Source organism: Trichoderma evansii, assembly GCF_050947405.1.
Source record: "Trichoderma evansii strain SZMC 28006 chromosome Unknown GGI43scaffold_13, whole genome shotgun sequence".
Lineage (NCBI taxonomy): Eukaryota > Fungi > Ascomycota > Sordariomycetes > Hypocreales > Hypocreaceae > Trichoderma > Trichoderma evansii.
This window is the reverse complement of record NW_028145193.1, coordinates 424,628-452,365: the sequence shown is the minus strand read 5'-3', so window position 1 is coordinate 452,365 and position 27,738 is coordinate 424,628. Positions and strand designations below refer to the sequence as shown.

Below are 27,738 nucleotides of genomic sequence, written 5' to 3'. Positions count from 1 at the left end.
CTCTCTCCCAATACCAAGCGTGTAATGAATGAGTAAGAACAGGATAGGTTGTACAAGGATACATGAGACTCATGTAATTGGCCAGCGACTATTAAACCAATACGAAGTTGCTGATCTTTAAGCCAAAACAAGTTGGCCGGATTACTCAAGGAAGTGCCAAGTTGTTGTATTGAGACGATTTACATCTCATGGAGACCCCAGCTTCACGCAGAGACCATTTGAAACTACAAGGCATCTCCCAGCATATTACGGAATAATTCAGACTTTACTTATGTAACTGTGCTATAAATATGTGAGCGTCTGATTGGTATTATGACTCGCCGTCGTACTACGAACTGCATGCAGCTTGATTTGTTAATGGAGGGACGGCTGCAAGTATCACACGGCGATGACAAAATTCGGGAGCCTTTTAAATTTAAATGTTTGCAGCTCCTACCTTCTTTATACTCTTTGAGGTTTCTGACTCTTGTTTGCACAATCATGTCCCTTGTTTGGATATAAAACGGGTTTTGGCGCTACGCCGACTAACCTGCATGCAGCTGCTAAGCGCTTATATGGCTGGAGAACCAAGAGCGCCGTGGCACCGTGTGAACGCGTCAGCAGGGAGAAATGCCAAGACGGAAGAATGGAGCCGAGAAGCTGGGGGTTAGCTGGCTCGATCTTTTTGTCTCTCTCGTTGGCCCTTTGGGGTAGGACGAAAAGAGAAAAGCCAATTGCGCCATGCCTCCAAAGAACGTGGCGGTGGGCGAGTCTGTGTGTACAGTATCAAGCAGCGATACTTCCATGTGAATGACAGGCTTTGTGCCTGGTATGAGATGTGCGGAACAGTTGAAGCCGAGCAGGGCTCCAGCTGTGGTGATTGTCTCAACCAGAGAAGAGTGATGAAAACTTATGGGGCGCATACCCCGTGAGATTGGCTGGAATGGAGGTGGCGCTACCATGCCGAGTCCCGCGCGAACGTAACCACGGCCAGGATGACATGGCAGCGATGCAGTCGCTTCCTCACGCCAATCCGATCCCATGGGCCCGCGCTTGCGCCGTCACTACCGAGTGCTAGAGATCGCTGCGGTAGCTGCTCGGGACCGCTAACAAGTGGTGGTTTTCCTGGGATTTTTCCTAACGCTTTGCTTTGTTAGGCTCATGTTTCCTAATACTTTGCAAGGACTCCGTACTGCTTGTAGTTGGCGATTAGCGAGCAACACGATGTGGTCTGTGGCTGATGTAGTGCAACTTGGGAAGATGGGGATACGAGAGATGTGCGGGTGGCATGAGGCAAGACAAGAAAACAGGATATACTCTCTTCCATGGAGCTGAGACCGCAGCGTTGGGTAGATCCGCATCTACCATGTTTGTATCATCTTCAGCCGCTCTCAACAAAGCTGATGCTAATACGTATGTAGCTGTAGCAGTTATTCGCGAGCTGTCGACTGATGACTGTTGGCTCTTGCGCTGTCCTCGCGTGCCGTCTAAGCCGATCGCCAGCCAGCTGGTGGGACTAGGACTACGAGCCATGCTTTGTGATTGCCGTGAGCCGAGTAGCAGCTCCTAGCGCGCCCATCACGAGCAGAAATACGGAGAGAGGCTTCGAAACGAGCCGCTAGAAGCGTTGCTGTAATGGCGGTATTTGTGAGACAATACCCGTGCTAGTAGGTGCTCGGCAGTCGTAGTATTTGATGGCAGCAGCAAAAACAACTATACAGTATGTACTTGTGCAATGATATCGAGGCCTGGGGCTTGAAGCTTAGATGATACCTCGTTGCTGGTATAACGATGACGGTGACGTTGACGAGATGCTGCTGATGCTACTGGTGGTGGACTCTGCAGTGCATACTGTAGCTGGTATAATTATAGACATGCACCTGGCAGATACTACTAGTATTAGCAAAGCGCCTTGGACGCACAGAGCAACGAGAGAGCTGTGATGCAACGCTTCTGATGCCTTGCTAGCCGGTGGAGAGCTGGTCGTTTGAAAGAGAGACACGGCTGGGCTGGCGATCCCGCCACTAAGGGATGGGCGTTGCAAACCCGCCCCAAGAGCCGATTTTGCCGTTGATGGGACGAGGAAGCAAAAAAGGAAGAAAAAAAGAGAAAAAAAGAATCAAGAGAGCCCGAAGTCCAGCTCCGAGATTCTTGCGGCTCGCAGATGGTGAAGCGGCTATGCTATGCTATGCACAATCCGCGCCCAGTCGGCACAAGCTATCCGCGCAACTGCGGCCCGCTGCCACTCGATGAGTTGGAGCTTTGAAAAGTTTTCAACTTTTCTGGTGTTAGTGGTTGGAGGATGGAGATGGTATCAGCAGAGGTTGAAATGCTGCAGACGCTCTTACCGCTTCGGTAGATGCTGCTAGGGGTCCTCGAGTAGCGAGTAGCGAGTGCAGCCCTGGGAACATGCTGGTCCATGCTATATAAAAGTCCGCCTAGCGGTGTTTGTAGGCCACACCATTGATAGTACCACTGCCAGACTCGTAACCCCTGGCCATCTACAACATCCATCAAAACGGCTGCCAAGAGCTCTTGCGATGTTTCGAGCAGGTCCTTGGTGTGCCAGCAGCGGATACTATAGTGCAAACGTTCCTGTTACTGTCGCATTGAGGCGCAGCCAACCTGTTACAGCAGTAGCTTTAGTAGGTAGTCTAGCAGATGGATCTCCAGTTGGGTACATTGTATTATCTGGTTCCTCGTACGGGAGGGCCCCGGCATCTAAGAGGCTCTTGGCATTGCCGCTATTGCTTCATCGCTACCACACTGGCATGGCGTTTCGGCCCCAGAACAAGGTACCGTCCAAGTACTTCGCCATCTAGAACACTGCGCCAAGCACTGCTAAACTCACGCTGAACGCCGCTTGCCTCCGCAGCGACGGCGGGCACCTCTGCCGCTTCGCATGCAGCTTGCGGCCGTCGTCGCTACCTGCGGAGTACCTGCCGCCATCCGCTGTGCACCACATGCGCCGTGTACCTTTTTCTCGCTCTCCTCCGCCAGCCACTGCACGGACCCGCCCCGGTGGGCGAACGATAGCCGCTGGTCGATAGCGACAGCCCTAGAAGGTCCCTAAAAAGTTCCCGACAGCGAGTCCGCGGCCACCGCTGAGCACCTCTGACCACTGAATCGGGGGACCAAAGACCCCCCAGCATCCCCAAAGCCGCCACGCCGTCCCTGCGTCCAACGGCCTACCCTTGGCGTCTTTTCGTGATCTGATCTCCTCTTACCTTTTTCTACTCTCCCACTTCTCTCCAACCTCGTTGCAGCCCAGCCTTGGCCTTCGAGTTGGCGCTTCTTTGTGCTTTTTCGCCCCTCGTGCCGCCCGCTGGCCTCGCTGGCCCCCCAACGCTCCTTTGCCTGCGAATTCGAGAGACCGACGACCAGCGACTAGAGACGAGAGAGCGCGGGAAGTGAGAGAGAGCGCTCTCGACGGCCTTTTTCGACCTGTCAATCACGCTCTCCCCCAGTTCTCGCTAATCCAATAGATCTCGCAACAAGCACTGGCCATGGCCGAAGAAGAAAAGGCCGTTCCCACGAGTGGGGTGGCTGAGATGCCCTCGGCCAATTCGTCTCGCCCGTCCGTCATCGAGGATAACATCAAGGATGTCATTTCGGTAAGGAAGCCATAACGAGAACAATTTCAATCCCGCCTTCAAGCCACAGGCAACCGTTGTGCAAAGCGGCAATGCAGCCATCATCGAGTCTTGGGGAACTGGAAAGATGCACAGCAAGCAAGGGAGAAAGAATGAGAAGAAAGCAGGCGATGGGCGAAAGACACTATTCATTCATTCGACTTGGCATGCTCCATCTCTTCCTCTTCTCCCACCTCAACATGCTTCTTTTCTACTGCTCATTTCGCCTTCTCCCCTCCCTCTCCAACTCCGACATCATGAACTGCATTGCATCTCGACGCTGACTATCTGGGCAATCTCTGCCCCCGCCCCATTCGCAGGAGCCCTTTTCCTATGACGAAGACGACCGCGATTACTACCCCACGCAAAACAGTACCGAGCACGACCTCAATGTCACCGAAGATGATTTACTCGAAGCACAGGAGCTCGCTTCTCGGTATACCCTCGAAGAAGTCCGCGATATCATGGCCCGAGTCTTTCGCGTCCACGAGAAAGACCACAACTTCCCCTCCGTCATTATACAGAAGATCAAGGCCTTTCTCGAGAACGAATCCGTCTTTTCCAACCCCGAGAAGCATCAGCATTTGATTCAAGAGATGAAGTTGGAAGCCGCTCTCGTCACCAGCAACAGTCCGTACGCAGAGGTCCGCGCCGTCGTTAGCAACAAGGACGACACCACTACACCATGCTCAACCATTCGTAGCTGGGCCATTGGTCTGGCTTTTAGCTGCCTGCTAGCCTTCATTAACCAGTTGTTCGATATTCGTCAGCCCGCCATCCGTGTCATGGCCAATGTCGCCCAGCTGTTGTCCTACCCAGTGGGCAAGGCCTGCGAGAATTGGCTGCCAGATATTGGCTTCACCCTCTTCGGCACATACCACTCCCTCAACCCAGGGCCCTTCTCGAAAAAGGAACACATGCTCATCACTATCATGGCAAACGTGGCGTACAACACGCCCTACACTAACAACATCATCTGGGTGCAGTATCTGCCCCAGTATTTTAACCAGCCTTATGCGTCCCACGTCGCCTACCAACTGCTTATTGCCTTGGCCACCAACTTCATTGGTTACGGCATGGCGGGCATCTGTCGACGATTCTTGGTCTATCCCTCGTACTGCGTGTGGCCGGCCTCTCTTGTCACCATTGCGCTCAACAAGGCCTTTCATAACGAAAATAATGCTCCAGTAGAGGGTCCCTTTGGAAAGAAGTGGACGATATCTCGTATCAAGTTCTTCTACATCATGTTCGGCGCCATGTTCGTATGGTTTTGGTTCCCCAATTACATCTTCACGGCCCTGTCTAGATTCAACTGGATGTCGTGGATTGCCCCCCACAACCGCAACCTCAATATCGTCACCGGCATCAACCATGGCCTCGGCGTCAACCCATTCCCGACCTTTGACTGGAACGTTCTACTTTGGGATTCGGCCGATCCCCTCATGGTCCCCTTTTACAGTACACTCAACCGCTTCTTTGGCGTCTTCATCTCCTTTTGGGTTGTCCTCGCCTTCTGGTATAGCAACGTCTATAACACCGGCTACCTCCCCATTAACAGCAACCGCGTATACGATCACTTCGGTAAGCTTTACAACATTAGCCGGGCTGTCAACGATCAAGGCCTGTTCCACGCTGCAGAGTACAAGGAATATTCGCCCCCGTTTCTGAGCGCCGGCAACGTTGTCATCTACATGTTCTTTTTCGGCATCTACACATCAACTTTGACATATGCTGTGCTCTACCACCGCCACGAGATTGTCATGGGCTTCAAGTCTCTATTTGCCAGCTTCCGCAAGAAGAGTCCGATCAAGGATGAGAGGGTCCTAGACGTCCATAACCGGCTGATGAAAGCGTATCCCGAAGTTCCGGAATGGTGGTATTTGATCTGCCTTCTGATTGCCATTGCTCTGGGTATCGCTGGTATCGCTGGGTGGGATACCAACACATCTCCTGGAGTCGTCTTTTATGGCCTGGCACTCTGTATTGTCTTTGTCATTCCCGTGGGCATCATCAAGGCCATGACAGGTATCGAAGTTACCCTCAATGTGCTGGCTGAATTCATTGGCGGTTCCTTTGTCGATGGCAATGCGCTGGCCATGAATTATTTCAAGTCATTTGGCTATGTAACCTGCGCGCACGCCGTTTGGTTCTGCAACGATCTCAAGCTTGCCCACTACGTCAAGATCCCGCCCCGTCAGACCTTTATTGCCCAGATCATCGCCACCTTTATCAGCACCATCATCTGCACTGGCGTCCTCAACTTCCAAATGAAGAGCATCACCGGCGTTTGCACTCCCGATGCCCAGTTCAAGCTCACCTGCCCAGGTGTCAACACTTTTTTCACCGCATCTGTTCTGTGGGGAACTGTCGGACCGCAAAAGGTCTTTGGCCAGAATGGCCAGTACACCGAGATCCTGGTTGGATTTCCTCTGGGTATTGCTGTCGTCTTCTTCTTCTGGGGGCTCAATAAAAAGTTTCCCCAGTGGACTTGGACTCGACAAATTCACCCAGTGGCCATCATGTATGGCGGTATTGTTTGGGCCCCGTATAACATGTCGTATGTCTGGCCGTCTGTCCCTATTGCGTGGATTTCCTGGGTCTATCTCAAGACTCGCTTCGTGTCTTTTTGGTCCAAGGTATGTGTCCCCTGATTTTTGGGCTTCACTTTGAGCCCCTTATCCGATTACAAACTAACTATTTCTGCTCAGTACAACTTTGTTCTGTCGGCGGCTTGGTCATGTGGTATTGCAATCTCTGGCATCATCATCTTCTTTGCCTTACAATACACCGACACCAAATTCGTTTGGTGGGGCAACATGGCATCGGACATGGGCTGCGAGGGCAGGGCGTGTACTCTGAAGCACCTTAAGCCGGGAGAGTACTTTGGGCCACGCATTGGCACCTTTGACTGATAGATGCGGTGCCGTCTGTTATTTGCCCCCCTCTAATTTTTTTGGGGGCCCTTGTTTTTGATCTTTTCATCTATCTTGGTCTCAGTGTTAAAATTGAACACCACTCGGCGCTGGAGTTAATCATAGTGGAGTTACGGAAGGGTATCAGTATGGCAGGAACTGCTATATAAGCATATTTGGTTTTTTTTATCCTTTTTACTAACACTTTTGTTTTTACGCTTTATTTGGTCTGCTCCCTTTGGGAAGGAAACCGGGATGAGTTATACCCCTATGTTGTTGATCTGATAGGAACGATATGACTGAAATGAAGAGCCAAGGCCACTCTTATTCAAGGAAAACACGGCGTTTAGAGATTTGTATAAATGCGAACCCAAAGGCGCTAGAAATGGCTACGTATGGATGGGGACATTTTGGTTAGTTTTAGCTACATGAAGATGGCCAATGCATTAGAAATGGAAAAAGAGTTTATTCAACAGCTCAGTGCTGGCATTTTTTGCATGGTCCTATGTGTGAAGCGGATATTGTGTCATCTGATATTATGCTCCCTCATCTTGCAGCGACTGTGGTGTTAGTCAAACTTGCTTAGTCATACGACCGTCGCATACAACTGACAAGCTATCGCAACTACCGCTCCATTTCCATTGGTCAGCTTGCAACTCTCAGCCTCGTTACTTTGACATGAGGCTGCGGGAAGACAGACCGCATGACCTTGACTTTTATACTATTCAAAGAAAAAAAGCCGAGGTCGACGGAATTGATTTGAAGATTGCCGTTGACTATGAATCCCGGCAAATCAAGAGTCATGGTTGCCTGTACGCACTGTCGGCAGCGGTAAGCGTGCACAAACAGATTCACGATGGCTTCATTTTGAATTCCTTTTGGCTGAAAGTTGATTTAGGAAAAAACGCTGCGACGGCTTGTCTCCGCGGTGTACGCCGTGTCGAGAAAAGGGATTTGACTGCGTGTACACTGAAGTTGCTCCTCCTAGGTACGCGTGATGAAGCTACAGCATGTGGTTGCACAGTTGCTATATATATATCGCCTGAGAATACTATGTGTGCTATTTTGACTAACAATGGAAGTAGGAATATTCCTGCAATCAGTCAGCTGAACAGGAATGAGTATCACCATGACGCTACCTCTGCGGCTTCAGATGTGATGCTTCAGCGGCTGGAAAGCATTGAGAAGCTGCTTGGAGAGCACGCTGATGCGTTGAAAGCCCTGCAGCACGAGAAATCACAGCATCAACAGCACCAACGCAGAAATTCATCTGCATTCATGATGTCGCCTCCATTGCCAGACTTCTTTCGCCGACGCGCGGAAAGCAGCGACGACGGGGGGCTATCTTCACCATCAAACGAGGCCTCGATGCCCCATTCTACCTGGACCCTTTCCACGCATGAGGGAGGAGATGCGTCAAGGCAAGGCGTGAACGCTGACGATGTACCGCCAATTACGATACCTTTGGGACATCAGACGAGTACTAGCAGCCTGTTGAGGCTGCCCCAGATGCGCCCTTTGGTTGGCGACTATCCAGAAGATTTCTTTTTTCGGGTAGAAGACGATAGAAATCGGTCTACGGCGCTGGACTTTATGGCTGCGCCAGCGCTGCGAGGCGAGGAAGAGCGTGTGGACAGGACGGTTGCGGATGACTATCTCAGCAGCTTTCTTGCCATGGTTCACGCTTTTCATCCCATTTTTGACCGTGATGACCTCCTCGCTAGCTACGAAGTGGTTATGAGAGACGGTCTCGGCTCCGATATCCGATCCGGCGTGTTCCTGGCCATTTTCGGTCTGGGAGCAACGGCGTCCGACCCCATCGATCGGAAACAGAGCGAAAATACGGGTGATGTCTGCATGCAAAGGGCACTCCGAATTCTGGTGCCGGCGTGGACGGTGTCGTTTAGCGGCAACATTCAGCTGTCGCAGGGGCTGATTTTATGTGCACTGTATTTCACGTATGTGGTGCAGCCATTGACGGCGTGGAGGTTGATACACATGGCTGCGACGAGTATACAGCAGCTTTTGATTCGGTAAATTTTATCTCACTTATATTTTATGATTGGTGATATGCTGTGATGGCTGACTGAAGGTGTAGGTGTAAAGATATTTTATCTGGCCAAGCTGAGATTCAAGAGTTGACTCGGCTGAGTTGGGTGTGCTTTATTGTCGAAAGGTAGTAGTTCTATCACTTGTCAAAGGGAAAAGACGAGAATATATGAGCTAACTAGCTGGAATTCTAGTGACATCCTCGCAGAGTTTCATCAGCCAAGGAGCGGCATCGACATCCTTGTTGACCGTATGCCTTTTCCCAACTACGGTACCAACCCCAAGCTCGAGCATCTCTGCGTCCTTGGCGAGATAGCAGCCCGCTCTCTTCTCAATCGCATGCATCACGCCATTTACTTTACAGATAGCCTCACGATATACGCAGGTCGTGCTCTTGATTCACTCACAACCTCTCAGTCAGCTTCGACGCCTCCACATCCAGACGCATCTCTCTTGCGCATGTGCAGCGAGCTCAATTTCCAGCTCGAAAGGTGGTACGAGGCCCTCCCACTGGACATCAAACCGGACTTGTACGATGGCGCGCCGCAGAACAAGCAGGCGTGTATACATCGTTTGCGATACTGGTCTGCGAAACAAAGCATATTCAGACCATTCGTCATTCACGCCACTTCGTCGCAGTTTGACAAAGCCGAACTGGAAATGCCTCCGACGGTGGTGTCCCAGTCAAAGGTTTGCTTGGCTGCGTGTCGAGCTTTTTTGCATGGGGTGGGACATTTGCTCGCGTACAGGTCTCCATATGCGTATAGCTCACTACAGTTGTAAGTGCTCTCGATTTTTAGGCCTTACCTGAGTTGGAAAGATTGAGATGAAGATCTAGATTTTGACTAACTCGAGCCCTAGCTCTTTGAACTGTTTCTTAGTCCTTGCACTGGCGGCCAATTCGCCGCATCTGGGCCATCTTGTGACGGACATTGACGAATGTCGCCAGAGTGTCGTAAAAGTAGTTGAACCTTGGGCACGACCGGGAACAAGCGCTGAACATGATCTGGAGATTGTCAACTCGGTTGCGAGAAAGTTGCGGCTTCGCGACCGACAGAGACATTGATGACGATGCGATGTGATGATGTGGCATTATTTAATGTTCTCCAGCGTGTGATGATTCTATTATATGCGCTATTGTGTTTTTAATCTACTAATTCCAAGTAAACGAGAGAATTTGTGTGTATATTTACAGTCCTTGCGCGGCAATCTCCTTTTCAATAGCATCTTTGGCTTTATTCTCCATCTCAATGAAGAACACTTCTGCGTCTTTCAGCCTCTTGTTCGCGATAGTATCTCTTTTGAGCGCCTCATCCAGCTTCTCGCCGTCGTTTGCAACATAATCGGTCTGCATATCCGCAAACTTGCCGTCCCAGTCGGGGCTGGCAAGAGGGTCGATGGTGGATAGCTTCGTGAGCCGCTGCGCCGTGGCAAACTCGGCGTAGCTGAGCTTAGCCTTCTTCGTAGTTGGCAGGGGAAGAGTATCGGGGGTTTCGAGGAGCGTCTTGATGAGATGCGGAGGGATGGTGACGTGCGGGCAGCCGAGTTCGGCCATGGCCATGATTTCGCCGGGGGTGAAGTGACTAATTTGTTCAATGTGATGTTTTAGTTTAATGTTTTCTTTGTGTGGTGTGGAAATGGGGGATTCTTTTGTGATAAATTGCGATGTAATGTGTATACATACCTTGCGATGACCATGATGGGTTGTTCTTTGCCGGTTTCGCGGTATGCTTTGGCAAATGCTTCGAGGATATGGATGACGCGAGGAGACATGGGATGCTATTTTTGCGGTTAATGATGTTTTCTTTGTTTCTGGCTATGTCTGATAATAACTGAGTGAGCATGGATATTTACCTCTAGAGCGGGATCTTCGCATGTAGGACGAAGCGATGCATCCAAGTGTGCTGCGATTTCTATTGCAAAACGGTGTTAGTCTCTACCATTTCTTATAAGAAACCTTTTCACACAAGCTCTGAAGCCTCAATTCATTCAATCACAGCTCCAACTCACCATTATAATAGGGGCTAATGAAGAGACACCCGCTCTGACTCGCCGCAATGCCCTGCTCCAGCGAAAACACGCTCGTCGCCAGTGTCCGGATGCCCTCTGCATTCAACACCCGCGCAGCGGCAGCGGCAGCGCCCGAGAATGGCAGCTTGATGGCGAAGCGGTCGCGTGAGACGCCGGCGTTGGCGTAGAGGCTGGCGAGGGTGCGGGCGTGGGCGATGATGGCGTCGGAGGAGGAGATGTGGCGGAGGGAGGTTTGGATGAGGACGCGGCCGGAGAGGAAGGGGATGTTACGGGCTGTGAGGTCGATGGCCTTGATGATGGTGTAAGTAGCTATCTTTTAGATCTGGGGTATAAGTGGATTGGGAAACTGGATTCATACAGCTTGGTCGTAGACTCGTTCCCAGCCTTGGGAGCCGTGTTGGCGGACGAGATCTTTTAGGAGAGCTTCATCGGCGAGAAGTGCGCCTGTGATGATGGCTTGGTTGGAGGTTTCTTTTTAAGGCGAAAACAACAGAGAGTTGTTAGTTATTTTGCTTTCTCGGATGAGGATTGGGTAAGAGACATACGGTTGTGAGGTGTAAAGGGGATGCTCTTGATGAGACCTGTGTCGGCATCGTCAACGTCGACGTTGCAGAGGTCTTCAAGGCGATGAAGCATGGAGCGAGCCATGGTTATGTCTGTGTTGGATGCGTTTGTATATGATGGTTATGAAGTGTTAGTTTGAAATGACTTGTATAGTGTGAATGGAAATACAGAGCAATGGCAGGAACGGTTGAACAGAAGAGTGATATATATGTTCATTTGCAATCTACTGACTGAAATCTTTTTCATCACGACTCCTTCAGGAATTTCCACTCTAGAATCCACATCGTGAACTCCTTCACTCCGACTTCGCCTCGCCTCGTTTTCCTTTACAAACATTTATTTTGGTTACCCACCGCCCGGTTAAAGCTAAAGATCAGCTGCGTCCCCTAGAAAATCCACTTTAAGCAATTACCGCCGCACTCTAATAGTCTCCCCCCGCCCCCTTCGGCTCGCCTGCCGCATCCAAAGATTAGGAAATTAAAATCGTAAAAGAATGGATACGACCTGGGCCCGCGTGACTGGACGCCGGCGGGCCGCTTTCCGGTGCGGTGCTGGGAGGGTTGGAGGGGAGGTGGTGAGTGGAGCGTCGGGCCGCCGTGCCGCCAGGATTGATCACGGTGTTCGGCAGACGATTTCGGAGGGACATGGATGTTGCTGCTTGTAAATCTATTTGGTGGTTTAAATAAACTACAATAATTCGTATGAAGTATAGGTAAGTGCAATGAAAGTCGAAATTAGCGTGCCCTTTGTTAAGTTAATATGTAACAGGTGCAGTCAAAGTGGCTCCTTGCTATCCGTTGTACAGCCAGGTACTGGCACCGCAGGACCTAACAGCAGCCAGTATTATCCTGCCCTCATTGCTCTCTCTTCTCTTCAGTCACCTATGCAGAGAGCGTTTCTTGGCTGGTTATCAAGTCATGGCTCCTTATACGTCTGTTGCCCGGCACAGCTTGGTAAAGATCTTACTAAATAAGCAATTTAGAAAGAGAACTATTGCCACAACTGGCGGCTGCAATAGGCGGACCGTCCAATTGCGTACTAGGTATGGGCGCCAAGCTAAGAACAGATCACCACTAATAACATACATGTGCTTCTTCACGATTGTGCTTGTAAAGTAGTGCATTTACATTTATAGGACATATAATAGTTGGTAAAAAGATAATGGCGGTGGCATTAATGATGCAGGGTACATGTTTCAGCACTATTCTGTAAATTCTAGCTATCATCAGCAGTTCTCATGGATATTCACACAATGGAAAGTGCGGCGGACGAATCCAGCGCTGGCCACGTTCTCAGCATGAGCAATCAAAAGCTGCCCAGACAAATCTAGACTCCCCATCCTCAACACCGTCCATCAAAAATTCGCAAAACCGAGCAATATCCAATGGCATCTTCAGCCATTGACTACGGCGGGCTGTATGACAGCGAGTATGACGAGGGATTCGAACGCATATTTGACCCGCAATTCAGTCCTGCGCACCGTCGTATTCCTGCCGACCAGCTCATTGTCTACAACTCCGCCAAACGGGTCCAACAGCTTCGGGAGATGAATCCTAGAACGAATAAGATGAGCATAGATAGGCACACTGTTGTCGTGTCCATTGATGGAGCTTGTCGCGGCAACGGAACGTCCTTGGCTCGGGCTGCCTGGGGTGTTTACTTTGGACCTCAATCTGCCCACAATTCAAGTGGAATCCTAGACCCTGCCTTGCCACAGACGAGCACTCGAGCCGAAATCGAAGCTCTATCGCAAGCCCTGGACATCATCTGTAGCGATGTTTCCAAAGACTTTTCGCTGCAGCGCTATTGTATTATCACAGACTCGTCGTATCTGGTCCAGACATTCTCAAAGTGGATTCAGAATTGGATCGCAAATGGTGGAAAAACTTCTGCGGGAAAAAAGGTGGCTCATTTTGAGACCTTGAAGAAGATTCATGAGCGCTTGGATGATATGACATATGGAGACAACGGGGGCATGGATTTCAAATTCTGGCAGGTCCCACGAGAGAAGAACCAGGAAGCTGATTTGCTCGCAAATGAGGCTCTTGATAAAGAATCTGGAGTCAAGTTGCCTCGAGTTCTCTCAATCTCCCTTAACCACCGCTCTTTTTTTGATGCCATGTACGACTCGCTCCTCACCAAAATTCGAGCGAGCTCAGTATTCCAGCGTGTTGAGGATGGAAAATCTGCCATACGTATGCTCCAAAAGGATCCACAACCATACGCCGTTCTTATTACCGATGAGGCTCTTACCTTTAGAGAAAATGCACCTGTCTGGGATGCAGTATTGAAGTATATACGACAAGGCGGCACAGCCGTGATTATGGGCCACTTTCCATGTTTTGTCAAACCATTAAGCATCAAACCATTCTTTGCTAAAGCAGGCTTGGAATGGGAACAAGGCTCATACCAACGGACAACGCTTGTACTGAACCCTCAAGCCGTTGGGGTCGACTTGGCTTCGAAACTTCTCCCAGAGTACAGCCAAAAGGCCGTATTCCTCAACAATGTAAAGTCTTTGGATGCTTTGTATGTGACAAATGAAGATTCCGTTCTCGAGTCTTTGGTTTTCCAAGCAGACAATGCACACGTCCCTGGAGAAAGCCCCGTTTTATTGGCTTGTGTTGGAAAAGGAAAGCTCGGATACATTGGCGACGTGAATGGCGAGGATGGATCTGAAGCTGCTGTTATTGCTCTGTGTGGTTTATAAGAGCGAAAAGCTTCTTTTCCACTTAAAAGTATATTCCTGCACTACAATTAAGAGGATTCTACCACCCGGTACATGTACTCTATGCAGCATAACACCTAACGGTGTAATGTATATGCCTATTCGTAAAATTTTGAAATCCTTGTTATTATTTTAATAGGACGGCAAATTCGCTCCTAACTGTAATCATTCTGAATCTGTAAATCTAAATCATCACCCGCTGGAGATAATGTGATTTACCGTAATGAGACCTGGACTAAACTATCGTTATGTACCTTATGAGTGTACAGGTAGGATGAGCAAGAATCGGCTCTTTGGCACTTGTTATATTATTTTAGACAGGTACATCGAGGTACATGTTAAGTGCAGCCTGTTTGCCTCTTGTGGACTAAAGCTGGCGCTCCTAAAATAAATAAAATGTTTAGGGACACTAATTCCGCCTTCCGTTGTGGCACATAAGCTATTAAATTATTTATAAAACACTTTTTTTTATTAATTGGTGTGTAGTATTTCTGGTTGAACTGGTCTGAGGTATAGAACAACATATTGTTCTTTACCATAAGCGAACCAATAGCCAAAGTTTAATTTGTTCATTTGCTATTATTATTGCGCACTAATACGTAGATATACCGAACATGTATTGATATCCTTTGCTGTTAATATCCTGCAACTGCCGAGCCTAGGACACATTGGTCTCTGCGAACTCGGCATCTTGCCACTCGTAATCAAGTGTAGATCCCGTATCCAAACTCAATTCTTGACTCATTGTTATAACGGCTGCTTAATAATTGCCCATTATTATCAATTAAAAAGTGTTTCTGCCTCCAGAGTTGCTCAAAATGCCGAACAGAACCCGCGTCAGCCAGACGGATGAACGGTAAAATGGCATCAAGAACCGACAATCACAATGTTCTAGACTCTCCGAAATCTCACGATGCAACTGATCATCTGCTTCATTTAAACTGCTGCCTGATTCCGGCTTTTCCTTTTTCCAAAGAGATTGAACAGCACACGAGGCGGGCGGGCGGCATATGGGGCCGCCGCTAGTAGATGTGTGGGTGCGGATGAGCCCACTTACACTAAAGCTGTGCGGATGTAAGAGTGAAGACATCGTGAAGCGTGGGGCATGGCGGCGGACAAGAAGATGGGGTATTGAACATTCAAAGTATAATAAATACCTATCAATTTGCAGTCTTGAAAATCAATATTGACATATGCTATCCATACATGTTATGCCCTTTTTCTAAAAATTCGAATAAGTCAAATCACTCAGTCTCTTACACGCCATCATGGGTTCCACGGAAACAGTCACAGATCAGACATTTCGCAACACAAGCACACCAAATCTCTTTTCTCTGAGAGAAAGAACAATCATTGGTGAGACTTTGTCTTCTTTTTCATTAACTTGTGTTATTTATTGACTTGATTTTAACTTTATAGTGACTGGCGCAACCGGCGGTCTCGGCTCTCAGCTCACCAGAGCAATACTCGAATCCGGCGGCGATGTAATTGGCATTGATCGCGATGAGATTCCACCAGCAGCAACATGGGGTAAATACAATACAACTAATTGAATGCCCTGAATAGAAGCTAACAGAGAAACACCTCAGAACCTCTCCAAACCCTCGCTAAATCCCTCTCGCGAAGTCTCACATACCACGCCTGCAACATCACATCCCCATCCCAAGCTTCAGCTGTGTTTGAGAAAGCCGCTGCAGAAGTTCCCTTCCCTGTTCGAGGCCTAGTCAACTGCGCTGGCGTAGGCACGGTGGGCGACTCGGTCGATTATCCAGAAGACCAGACAAAGTGGACACTGGACGTGAATCTGGCGGGAAGCTTGTACGTGGCACAGGCTACGGCAAAAGTGGTGAGGAAGCAGTTTGTGGAGGGGAAGAATGGAGGGGAGGGTGCGAGTTTTGTATTTATTGCGAGTATGAGTGGGTATATCTCGAACAAGGTGAGTTGAGTTGAGTTTTCTTTGCTACTGCTGTTTACAACCTGTCTCGTTCTATACAAAAGAGAGACGAGAGACCCTCCAAAAAAGACAAATGTCTTATCCTTCAACAATAATTAACTAAAATCATCTCAGGCTACTCCCACAGCAATCTACTCCGCCTCCAAAGCCGGCGTCCACCAACTCACCCGCTCCCTCGCCGGCGAATGGGGCTCTTCACCATCCTCAGAATTACCCGCCATCCGCGTCAACTCCATCAGCCCCGGCGTTATCCACACGCCAATGACAAAAGAGGTCCTCACCCACAAGGAGTGGACCACGGTGTGGGAGCAGGAAGCGATGCTCAAGAGGATTTCTGGGCCGGAAGAGTATCGCGGCGCTGTGGTGTTTCTGCTGGCGGATGCGAGCTCTTATGTTACTGGGACGGATTTGCGGGTTGATGGTGGATCAACGGGGTGGTGAATGTATATAAATAGATAGAAGAGAATAAATGAATAATAGACTTTATACCATATGAATCTCTATCTTTGTCCTATAAGAAGCAAATAACTGCTGTTCAACCTCAGAATACCTCCTCGCGTATCACCATCAACTCTCACCAGTGCCTCTCGTCCCTCTTATTATAGGCTGCCTCTTCCAATGCATCACCTTTCCGAAAGAAATCTCAATCAGCAAAGGCCCAAGTCAACATCATCAGCAACTCACCCGTAGATAAACCCCCACATACAGCGCCAAAGCCACCGCATACCCAATCCTCTTAATCATCTCAAACACCATCTTTAAAACGCTTCTCCTATGTCCTAGGAGTTCAAATACGTTGTATCATCTTCTCGGTAGTAGAAGCACATTAAGAAGCTATAAACTGTAGAAGCCCAAAGATGACGGAGACAAGTTTTGTAGTAATACGGCCTTGCTGTAAATAACCCAAAGTGTCCACTTCGCTCGCTTTGTTGGCCAATAAAAGACTTGGGGCAATATGGGGCTTGCTTGTGTGCTCTAAATATGGAGTCGAGCTGCGTATTATCGAGTCAGCATCACCAATTGTACGTATCAAAGACAGAAAAGAACAATTTCAATGCCATATCAAGATTTCAAAACCAAAAGCATATTCCATCTACATCTCTGCCTCAGCTAGCCCTAACCCACATGATAATAATACACACAACCTCCTTAGAATCAATCGTATATCAAATCCTGCACACACACGTTCCATCCCTGTTTCCTTGCCTATCCCATCCAAATTTCATCCCATCGTGTCCCATGCCATGCCATTCATCTCAAATTCATACACTGGCGTATATTCGTATTATCCATTTCAGTCTCTCTCATGGGTCGAACAAACTCATACATATAACTTTCTCCCCAAAGTCTGTCTATATAGATCTAAGCCTTGAGCCTTGAAATCAGCTCCGTATTCCGTCGCCAGCCTCGTCATCATCGTCATCATCTTCAATGCTCGTTCTCCGCTGGGCCTCTTTAACTTCCACTGCCCTCTTCTCAGGCTCCTCGTCCCTCTCTTCCGCCGCTTGTGCTTCAGCATCGCCCTTTGGCTCCTCTTTGTCCTTCTCGGCCCGAGAGCCAAAAGGCCACAGGCCGCTTAAGCCTCTGCTGCTTTCTCTAGGCGGGTGTACGGCGAGAGGCTTCAACACCACATTATCCCCATCTTGCCCCTCTCCGCCCTTTTCTTCTTCTGCCATGGCAAAATCTCCAAACTCCTCTTCATCGTCATCATCAGAGTCATCATCCTCAAGTCCACCCCCACTTCTCCTCTCGACAACGTTTCTCCACCATGCTCCACGGCCCAGGTTGGTTGACATGTCATCCAAATCATCATCAAGTTCTTCAGCCTCTCCGTCGCCGAATGGATCTTCGAGGTTATCATCGTCATCATCGTTGTCATCATGAACAGTGGCCGATGAGGCCTCCTGTGTCTGTTGGTTATTCTTTTGGTGCATAGCGAGCCGCGCTGCAAGCTGCAGCCGAGCTCTTGAAGGCGGAATATTCAAAGGAGGAGGCGGAGGAGGAGGAGGTGGGATAGACGGCGGTACCAACGATCCCTGATTCAGTGGGTCAGTATAAGCTCGAAACTAAGCCTCTGGGATCAGCAAAACAAAGTTTCCACAAGCAAGCAAGAGGAAATGGAATGCAGGAGAGGGTGGGAAAAGAAGGTGGGAAAATTGAGCGTTGGCAGTTAGAAACAAGTCCCTAAGGCTGACAAATGGTCCATGATGATAACATCTCCTTTCATCCCCTGAGCCAGACATCTCCTCGAAACAATGCTGCAAAGACAATGACATCTTCCAAATTTTCTTCCCTGAGCTTCTTGTTCTCTCTCTTTCTCTCGCTCTCAATGCGCTATCCACAAAAAGAGAATTGTAATCCGCTCGAGGCATGATACATCATATTTCCATCTTATCCACAAAAAGAACCCAAAAAATAACTCCCTTGATGCCCATATCATATTTAATGCTCTCCTAGTTCTTTCTCAGTCGCCATTCTCGCCAACAGCACCGAGAGGTACTCCAGCTCAAAGGTATCGAAACTCTCTAGCTCTGCACCGGATGAGCCAGAAATCTCTCTCCCTGGCGCAGCCGAAGCTCTAGGTTTATCGGTGGTGGTATCATCATCCCCATCATCCTCATTAAAGTGGAAGACGGTCGCCTCCTCCTCTTCCTCCTTCTAAGAGAAATCTAGTCTCCTATTTGGGCCACCTTCGCCAGCCCCCCTCCTTGTCATCCACCCTCCCTCTTCAACTACCATGATGTCTTGATGCGGTTGGTTGAGGTCAACATCAGCTTCCAAGCCGGGTGTTCCATCTGGCGTACTCGATCTGATAGGTTCGGGAGACATCATGATAACATCCTCGGGTGAATGCGTCATGTCCATTGTCGCCTCAGGAGACTCGTTGCCGTGCTCTTCGGAAGAATCATAACTTACCTCTGAATTCACGTCCTCTTCATCGCCATCGCCCTCATCGTCTTCTTCGTCGCTACTACTTCCAAATCCAGACATCAGAGTACCCGCGCTAATTGAAAAGGGTCCAATCCCGTTACCATCTCCTTCGTTCATCTCCATGCCCCCATTGAGACCAGCCTCTGCCAGGGCATTGGACGCGCTGACCGAGTTTCCAAGACCTGAGAAGCCGATGCCGCCCAATCCATTGCCGCCGAGGCTAGTCCGGTGTCCCAGGGCCACCTCGGGTCGAACACCACCTAGAATTGCGTTATCTCGCTCTCTTGTTTCTGCCAGAGCACCCTCCACGTAGTTGATCCAATCTTGGCTCATAACCTTGTCAAGGACCATCTCCGATAGAAGCTCAGGGGGGTGACGCTCGGTGAACTTGACAACCTCTTCCGCGATGAGCGTGAGATGGCCCATGTATCCCATGCGGGTCTTTGTCTTGGCCTGAGACTCATCGCTGGCTTGTTGGCCCTTGATGATGGCGGTAGTGATGTCGGCAGCTTCAAACAGCGATACGGCTAACGTTGGGTTGAAACCGCGATCCATAGGACCGTTGAATACTTGTTGCACAATATCGTACACAACGTTATGCAAAAAGTTATTCCAAGGGTAAGAGAAAAAGAAAGACTAAGTTGATGTTAGTTTTATCATTGCAATTGCTTGGCACAAAAAAGGGGGAGTGTCAGATTCGGCCACACATACCAATATCGTCGGGACTACACGATGCTCAACGAATTGCATCTTAAGGAAATCGCCCACTACAGGCTCAAGTGCTTCCATAGGACCCTCAAACGATGGGACAGCATTGGCCTCAGGCTCTCCTGGCTGTGCCTCAGCTGGAACAGCACCAGCTTCAGAGCTGTGTGGCGGTTGCTGCACACCAGAATCGGGGGCGAGAGGGACCGAGAAAAGAGGGGCCGGGGTATCTTCAGGGTGAGGGGATAGGCCGCGGGATTTCTCGATCTCGTCAGGAACCAATTCGTCAACGCTGGTATTGGCTGTACCATCTTCCCTGGGCAATGGTGACGGTTGCAGCCCAGGCTTTGAGGATTCGGTGTCGGCTGTTTCGGTTGGCTCAGAAAGTACAGGTTTAGCTGGTCCAGGTGTCTCTATTATGATGGGCCCGGAAAGAACCGTTGAGGCGGTCAAAGGTTCTTCTTCTGTCTCAGCCGTGTTTTGTTCCTCGTTAGTAGTAGAAGTCTCCTCTGTCTTTGCTTGATCCAGCTCGGGAGCCTTGGCTTTGGTAGGCGAGAGTGGCGCAACAACAAGATCGGGCACTTCGAAGCGCTGCTCGTTAATCTCTACAGTGTTTACCGTTAGCCGAGGAGAGCTCAGCGGCTCATCAACAAACTCGTCCTCGTCCTTATCGAGGAAGGAAGATGAGGATAGATTCGCAGATTGAGCAATATCGTCTTCAGCCTTGACAAATTCGTGGGAGGTATCTTCGTTCAATTCATTGGTAGGTTCCACCTCCTCAAATCCATCATCATCTGCGTTGGTGACTTCCAGGCGGCGGACTTCCTCATGGTGGGCTGGATGAGGAATGCGCATCGTTAAGTCGTCAGCAGATGACTCATCTTCTCGAGTGACGAGTTTGCCTTCGGCTCGGAGTCGCTGGCGTTCGGCGTCTCGCGCTGCAATCAGCTGCTCTGAGCCCATTTCGTTGAGCAAACCCATGTTACTGCAGTGCAGCAGCTCTGCCATGAGCTCACATGTCTTGAATCTGTCGAATCCAAGAGGCTCCAACTTCTCGTTGAAAGTCGAATCAACACCCTGTTTCTTGGATTGTCCGTTCATGATCAAATTCATAAACTTGGGCACGTTCTGAGCAAAAAGGCGCAACAGGTTGCCAAGATAGATGGGGTCCCGGCTGGAGGGAATGCTGTTGGCTTCAGTGCCAACGTCCGGGTCATAATCAGAGTTGTTCTTTCGAATAACTTCAATGATAATTCCAACGCCCACGGTCAAGGAGTTTCCGCCTTCAAGCATATAGCCGATAAGCTGCTCCACACACGGATTCGAAACGAGCTGGCGAGTGAGCTCGTTGGGGCCGATGCACTGCTGCTCATTCTGCGAGGCGTTGGCGGAGATGGTAATCATAGCCTTGATGAAGTCGCTTGCAGCAGTTTGGACAACCCAGCTGTGCTCGGGGCCGAGAAAAGAGAGGAGCGTCGGGATGATGTCCTTGGAATACAGCCACTGAATGCATGGAATGGAAGGGTTAGAAACACACATAAAAAGGGCATTCATCAACGGGGGTAATCTGGAAGCAAGAAATAACCAACCTCGACAACACCTTGACCACCTTCTGTGCGATCAAGGGCAATAATCTTGAGCAGTAAATCCATAATCATGGGACTCTCAACGTGCCGAAGCATATCGGGAATCACATTGGGCAAGCTCCAAAGCAGCTCCATCATCTCCTCCGTCTTCTTCTCAAACAGCGATTCGTTAACCTTGGTAAAGTAGCTGGCCTGAAGAGGATCCAATGGTGCGGGTCGAGAGAGGAAATCCCAAAAGTTTCGAATCAGCTGTCGGTTTTCGACAAGGGCCTCGTAAATAGACCAGGTATCGGAGCTCAGAACCTCGCAGGCGACATGAGCGTAGCGGTTGCGCTTCTTGTCCAGTTCTTCATCGCTATCGCCGGGGTCGGTGGCGCGCGAGGATGCGCGAGGGCGCTGGAAGGGTAACAAACGGCCCCTGGGTTTGTTTTCATCCTCGGCGGACTCGTCGTCAAGGCCTTGGACGGCCTCGAGCTTTGGGACAACGGTGTATTCGAGAAGCTTCTCGAGGACCTTATCCTCGCGCAGGAACTCTATGAGCTTGGAGTTGTGTTGCTTAAGCTCCTGTATCAGATCGGCTTCTTCGAGCAGCTCTTCAAGGGTGAAGTCCGGTTTGTCGAGGATGGTATCGATGGTCGAGATGTTGGCGTAGCCGCCAAACCTCCAAAACATGGTTGCGGATCGATGCTACTACGCCGGGCGAAGAAAGAATCGCCGGCGGAGAGATGGACGAGGCGTAGATGGAGGCCGATTGAAGAAGGCGAGCAAGGGAGAGGCTGAGCTCGGCAGGACGACAGCCGTGGTGGTTGTACGCCAAATACCAGCTGTCGTGGGGTCGAGTAAATACGGCCCTAAGCAGTGGCCACGTCAACTCGGACAACGGCCACCCGAAGCCCGATCAACGGATATACGAAGAATAAAGGAGGGGATATAGAGAGAGTAAGAAGTCAGTTGATAATAAGACGCAGATGGTCGGGCATCCAGGCACGACGAAGGGTCAGAAGAGAAGAGTCAGAGGCCGTCCAGATCCGTCAGTTCGTCAGAGGCCAGGCGGCGCAGCAGCACAGCACGGCCGGCGAATCACAGCTGCAGAATTGCGGTACCTGAAGCCAAGCCGGCGCTCGCGTCAGATGCAGAGCAGAGCAGAGCAGAGCAGAACAGCGCCCCGGTCTCGTTTGTGTCGCCTGGAAGCACCTGCGCTACGGTTTGCGGTGCGTTCGTTGCGATGTGGGAGGGCGGTGGAGGGGGTTGCTGTTTAGGTTCCAGTGTGGGGAGACTTTTTTTATCGCCGGCGATAGAGAGAGGGTTGAACTCGGGGCCCTGGTTTCTTATCTCATCCAGGTACGAGGAACTAGGGGGGAATGCAGGTATCTGCGATGTACCTGGCCTAGGCACGTTTAGTGGGCTGCTGGCGCCTATTACAGCAGTAGGTCAAGTGTTTATAGGCACTAAGCAGGCAGGTAAATAACACTGACTACTATACGAGAATAAGAGAGCCAGGAAATATGTGGAAGAGAAGAAAAAGAAAAGAAAATTATTCATTACAAAAGCTAGTAAGTGCATACTGTCACTCATTATACCCAACAAGTGGCGATCTACCTATTTGTGGCAATATCGCGGCGCAGGATATTCTCATCTCTATACCCATATTTAATCCACTATAAGTCAGTCGCCGCTGTGGCCATTTGCAGTGCATTGGCGGGTGCCTGTGTTGAGGTACGAACCCAGTACCTGAATCAGGCCTCAATACATGTACCCACAACTGACATCAGGGCAATAACAACAACAACATTGCATATAACACAGCCCATGGGATGCAAAAAAGAAAAGAAAACCAAGCAAGCAAGTCTTAGCCAGGGCATCCCTACAGTCCCCAGCCTCCAATAACCTGAGTAGATAGGTCAGCCACTCAGTCCGGAGTACGATATGCGGTAAGAGCACCAAGTGGCACAAGGGCGGCTGATTGTCGCCGTTCATCGTCAAGCTGATCAGCCAGTCCAATCCATGACGCTGCATATGCGCGCATGGCAGACCAAGGGCCGAAGAGCATGTGCTCGCTTGTCGCCGAATTGCGGCTGGGCACATGGGATTGCGTGCTGAGAAGCACTAAAAGGAGGATATTGTCTCGGCTGTTGGCGGATGCGATATATAGCGTCATGTTTCAAACTGTATCTAGCACACTCGAGTATCTGCATCTTCATCCCATCAACCTGTCTGAGATGAAGTGTCTCGAATCTCTCAACTCTGTAAATATCCCAAAGGCAGTACAAACACTATTAGTAATACTTTCCAGCTTCAACTAGCCCTCGTATCTCATCCATCAGTAAGCTGCCTGCGTCGTCTTTGCCAAATTAGGCATTCATCCCTCTGTTGCAGGGTAATCGCATGCCGTAGGGGTTACACAGCATATTCCAAGGCCTTCGCACGCATCAAGTCTGTTATTTTATTTTATTTTATTAGGCAGATTTTATCGTATATATGATCTGGTATTTCATCTAATAAGTAAATAATGCAAAGTGTAGAAGAAAAGGCTCATTCCATCCTGCAACCAAACCGATATTTTTTTCAAACTAATTCCTGGCAGAATGCCAAGGCGAATAAACATAGAATGAATGCCACCACCACTTTCATAGCCACGTGCTTTAAGCCAGGATCAGCTGCCTCGGACAAGTTGTATTCACCAACCATATCATGCTGCAGTTAGCAATGCAAAGGTAACTCAAGTCATTCTACATACTCATGGGGTCTTACAACCCAACATTCACATGGATGATAGACCTAAAATTGAGCCGCCAGCATAAACACGCTGCGTACAGTAGCAGCTCCTATTCTCTTCATGTATCTTCTAAAAAGTATGGTATTACATACAACCTAAACCAAAAATAATTGTACAAGCCTATACGCTATGCTCAGTAGTTCAAATCATATTCACAAGCTGCAGTCCTCTATCGAGTTCCATCTTGACTGCCTTAATCTCCGCCATGTCCTTCAACAGCACTCCTCTCCACCAGCTATACCAATCCGCCACCTCACCAAGATCCGCCTCCTCAAGCGCAAGCCATTCCTGCAATCTGCTGCTCCACATGGGGAACATATCCTGCACCAGGACCTCTGCAAGCACTGTGTCGCCGAGAATTTGGTTCCACTTCATGATGCCGACAAGAATGGGGAGGTAAGGCTCTTGCTCTGCAGGATCGACGCGGAAATTGGTACGCAGGTACTTGCCCATTGATGGCAAGACGTGTGACATGATGAGCGGCCGCCACTGGTCTCCCAAGACATCCTTCCACTGTGTCAGCCCAGGCACAACTCCCCTCTCAAACTCCCAAGCGTCGATGAGATGTCTAAACTTTCTTCTGACGTCTGCAACCAATCCCGTGCCTCTTGGGTCGAGATGGTATGGAGGGAGATATTGAAGCCAGGGAAATAGCCAAGTGTGTGGGAGATGATGGCTTAGTCGCTTCTTCTTCGGATTCCAGTCTGATACGGCCGTCTCCAGCTTTCGAGCTACGTTATCAACCAACTGCGCCCGAACAAATGGCGGGAGTAAGTCTTTCCAGTTTTCCATTATGTCGAGCATCGGCGTGGGATTGAAGGGGTCCCAAGAGCGAAGTGCTGTCAGTACTCGTGGCAGCCAATTCTTATACATCATCGTCTCATACGGCGTAGTCGCCTTGTGGTGTGTCCGGTATACGCCATCATCCTGATTCGAGGAAGAATTCCACTTGTTCACAGATTTATTTGTATTTGCAGATGTGTCAAAGAGCCCAGATAACTTCTGCAAGTCGGATGCGAATCGGGTTGGCTCTGTCATCGGGTCCCAATCTGAATTGCGTAGAAACGGGTGAATTGCAGCAACCGCAATATCTGCAATGGCATCATTCGCGGAGCCGAGATCAACGGCGGTCTGGAGAGCACTTATGACCTGCTCCCACTCTGTTGCGTCAACAAGCCGTTCCGTCACCACATTTGCAAATGTTTGCAGCCTCTCAAAGTCAGAACGTAAATCGTCGATTTCCTGTTCCCTCTGCTTGAGCTCCAAATTCACCCACGTCTTGCGGCCTTCTAGGTTTCTCCATTCTTCTGAAAAAGCTAGTAGATCTGCCTGTGCTCTTTTGGCGAGTTTCCTCGCCTCAACTACTTCGCTTGATTCAGGCACGCCGGATGACGGTGTCATTATACCGCTTGTTGAAGTAAGCAGCTTGCCTCCAGGGCCCGTCATGTCAAGAATAGGGGCAAATGCATCTGGAATGTTCAAGCCCGGTGCGCTCTTCTTTAACTCTTCGGCTGTGAGATATTTTGTCCTTTGTCTCATCGGGGTGCTTCCGCCACTGCTATAGGCTACTGCTCCCCGAGCCTTCTTCTTAGCTTTCCTGCGTTTCTTCTCCTCTTCGTCGGAGTCGACGACCTCCTCTCCTCGCAGCTGTGCTTGTCTCTTCTCTTCTTTACGTTCTTGCTCTGATTTTTCCTTGACGGCGCCAAGACCGATACCTTGGGGTCGGAGGTTTGCTTCGATGATTATGTTTCGTCCTTCGCCCTCTTTACCCAAACCCTTGCCTTCAACGTAACCCATCTTTGCCATCATCCGGGCACCAAACGAGTTTGGATTTATCTTTCCTTTCGCCGTGAATGCGCTTTTTTGGGGTTTATTTCGAGGAGTGTCGTTTCCATTTTTCGTCTCTTTTAATACGGGATCTTTGGCCGTCGACGGGACGAAGCCGCCGCCAAGGATGCCCCCCGAGCTGAAATTCGTCTTGAATGACGGTCGCATGTTTGATTCTTTTTGCACATTGTCTTCGCGCGACCTTTCCGCAGCTGCAAAGCGCAGTTTCATGGCCGCGTTGCCAAGCCCCAGTCCAGCTGGTCTGTCGTAATCATCTTCGTCTTCGTCCTCGTCCTCATCTTCTTCGCTGTTTCTGTCATGGCTACCTAGGCCGCTGCCTAAAAGCCTCTCTTCGTTGTCTGATTCGTTGCTATCATCTTGCTGCGCAGCGCCTTCACTTGTCGTGGATACAAAATTTACACCTTTGCTTCTCAAAGTCTTTTTCTTCCAGCGCGAGCTCGGATTATCGTCTTCGCTATCAGAGCCGAAAATGCCTAGGGCTGCCTTCTCTTTGCTGTTTCCGCCGACACGCCTCTTCTTGCGGGGGTTGAAGTCGCCAAAGTCATTGTCGTCGTCATTCAGTCCAGGGACGGTTGGATCATCGGATTCCGACTCGTCAGACGATGAGTAGTCTGCGGCAGCAGCTTTGGCGTTGAGGGCGAACGGTGAAGGGCCCGAAAAGCGATCCATGTTGCGACCGTGTAGCGAGCGAAAAGAGAGTTATCACAATCGCTGGAGACTCTCCATTTGTTCGAATTGCCTTTGGACGATGACAGCCTGGGGATGGGTGGAGCCGTGATGAAGCAAGGCTGCACCGAAATTGTCTGACGCGCCTGAAGCCTTCTTGGAGATTTATCTTATCTCCACGTGACGGATGACATCGTGGGGGTTTAAAGGCGGTGAACAGTAGTAGCCAAGATTTACACGTGCTTGTAGCACTTTGCATGGATTGGCACCAGCTTTTGCTCCCTTGCGTCATTGCTTGACTCACATTCGATGGATGTTGGGTACCTGCATCGATTGGGCAGCAATTGTGAATTCTGGAATGCCAAAAAAGTCTTTGTGTGACGAGAGCTAGTACTAAGCATCAGAATTCGATGCCTACTAATTAGTAACATTTTTGCTACAAGAGATTCTCTAACGATGGCATGGCAGAATTCTATTGGATTTTTTGGGCTGCGCGGGGTTGATCTACTGTACAGTATCAGTCGGCAGATGGGGGGTGCAGCAGCGCAAAATGTGTAAGTTTGGCAGTACCTGGCGCTACCAGGCGTTTCTTAGCACTGCTGCAGGTACTCTGTCTCTCAGATAGCGGTGTATCTTAGTACACGTACAGTAGCTTGGAGCTGCTAGCAGACATGGTGAGTGCGGTAATCTGCGCTGGAATACCGATGCTATTGGACGTAAATAAACAAAAACCGATATACACAAATACACATCTATTTTCTTTTTTACCACTTGCTCGAATCAGCATTCAATCTTGCAAAGCAGAGGCACCAAGAAAATTCATTTGTTTATGCACATGTGGATGGCTGCCGCGCCGCCAGTACCGCTTCAGGATAGCCCTGCCAGCGCAAGCAGCTGATTGGCGCAATCAGGTGATGGACCCCTCGATTTGTTGACTTTTTGTGGATGGCATGGGTTGATGGGCAACCCTCCACCACCAGGGACATGCCACAGCACCGCCAAAGAGAGCACAAGACTGTCAACCAAGTTTCTGCAGCCTCCGCGACGCATATCACGAATCACGAGATACGACGGTCTTGCCGGCGGTTTGCGCGTTTGAATCAGCGCATCCGCCACTATTCCCATTCGTCTGGGACCTGCCACGAACCTCGACCCTCCAGCTTCATTCACCGACAGCTCCCGCCGAGGAACCGCTGCCCCGCCTCGCCGTCTTTTTGTACATACCGTTATTCCCTTTCAGTATTATTTTATACAGGGCCCGCCGAGAGGCATCACCGACAGCTCAGCCGTGCATCTATTGCCTATCCTGATCCCGGTCATCGACCTCCAGCCTCCAGCAAGGCAGGGTAGCTGACACCTGCGGCCGCGCTCCCCGGT

The 27,738-nt window shown here is 49.8% G+C and overlaps 7 protein-coding genes across 7 annotated transcripts; 4 read left to right on the top strand and 3 right to left on the bottom strand.

Annotated features, from left to right (window-relative positions):
* The first annotated feature begins 3,308 nt into the window (after positions 1–3,308).
* GGI43DRAFT_79628 (OPT oligopeptide transporter protein-domain-containing protein) lies at positions 3,309–6,721 on the top strand. The gene is made up of 3 exons (XM_083210327.1): positions 3,309–3,593; positions 3,932–6,247; positions 6,320–6,721. Exons 1-3 carry the CDS (start codon positions 3,486–3,488, stop codon positions 6,521–6,523), a joined length of 2,628 nt encoding a protein of 875 aa, XP_083059511.1. The 5' UTR covers positions 3,309–3,485; the 3' UTR covers positions 6,524–6,721.
* Positions 6,722–7,485: 764 nt separating this feature from the next.
* GGI43DRAFT_79605 (fungal specific transcription factor domain-containing protein) lies at positions 7,486–9,558 on the top strand. The gene is made up of 3 exons (XM_083210326.1): positions 7,486–8,556; positions 8,622–8,699; positions 8,767–9,558. Exons 1-3 carry the CDS (start codon positions 7,577–7,579, stop codon positions 9,353–9,355), a joined length of 1,647 nt encoding a protein of 548 aa, XP_083059510.1. The 5' UTR covers positions 7,486–7,576; the 3' UTR covers positions 9,356–9,558.
* A 203-nt stretch (positions 9,559–9,761) lies between these two features.
* GGI43DRAFT_384849 (uncharacterized protein) lies at positions 9,762–11,251 on the bottom strand (the record flags this gene model as incomplete). Its single annotated transcript, XM_083203570.1, has 6 exons — positions 9,762–10,155; positions 10,257–10,351; positions 10,427–10,485; positions 10,583–10,892; positions 10,962–11,074; positions 11,149–11,251. 6 exons carry the CDS (start codon positions 11,249–11,251, stop codon positions 9,762–9,764), a joined length of 1,074 nt encoding a protein of 357 aa, XP_083059509.1.
* An 825-nt stretch (positions 11,252–12,076) lies between these two features.
* Positions 12,077–14,217, top strand: GGI43DRAFT_407963 (ribonuclease H-like protein). Its single transcript, XM_083206310.1, has one exon. It carries the CDS (start codon positions 12,552–12,554, stop codon positions 13,875–13,877), a length of 1,326 nt encoding a protein of 441 aa, XP_083059508.1. The 5' UTR covers positions 12,077–12,551; the 3' UTR covers positions 13,878–14,217.
* Positions 14,218–14,898: 681 nt separating this feature from the next.
* Positions 14,899–16,346, top strand: GGI43DRAFT_407962 (uncharacterized protein). The gene is made up of 4 exons (XM_083206309.1): positions 14,899–15,251; positions 15,315–15,425; positions 15,485–15,831; positions 15,964–16,346. The coding sequence occupies exons 1-4, from the start codon at positions 15,164–15,166 to the stop codon at positions 16,288–16,290; spliced, it is 873 nt and encodes a 290-aa protein (XP_083059507.1). The 5' UTR covers positions 14,899–15,163; the 3' UTR covers positions 16,291–16,346.
* A 1,569-nt stretch (positions 16,347–17,915) lies between these two features.
* GGI43DRAFT_428276 (SIT4 phosphatase-associated protein-domain-containing protein) lies at positions 17,916–21,743 on the bottom strand (the record flags this gene model as incomplete). The annotated part of the gene is made up of 3 exons (XM_083208938.1): positions 17,916–19,416; positions 19,492–20,988; positions 21,075–21,743. 3 exons carry the CDS (start codon positions 21,741–21,743, stop codon positions 18,508–18,510), a joined length of 3,075 nt encoding a protein of 1,024 aa, XP_083059506.1. The 3' UTR covers positions 17,916–18,507.
* Positions 21,744–23,861: 2,118 nt separating this feature from the next.
* GGI43DRAFT_407956 (mRNA splicing protein SPP382) lies at positions 23,862–25,746 on the bottom strand. Its single transcript, XM_083206308.1, has one exon. It carries the CDS (start codon positions 25,654–25,656, stop codon positions 23,989–23,991), a length of 1,668 nt encoding a protein of 555 aa, XP_083059505.1. The 5' UTR covers positions 25,657–25,746; the 3' UTR covers positions 23,862–23,988.
* Between the last annotated feature and the right edge of the window lie 1,992 nt (positions 25,747–27,738).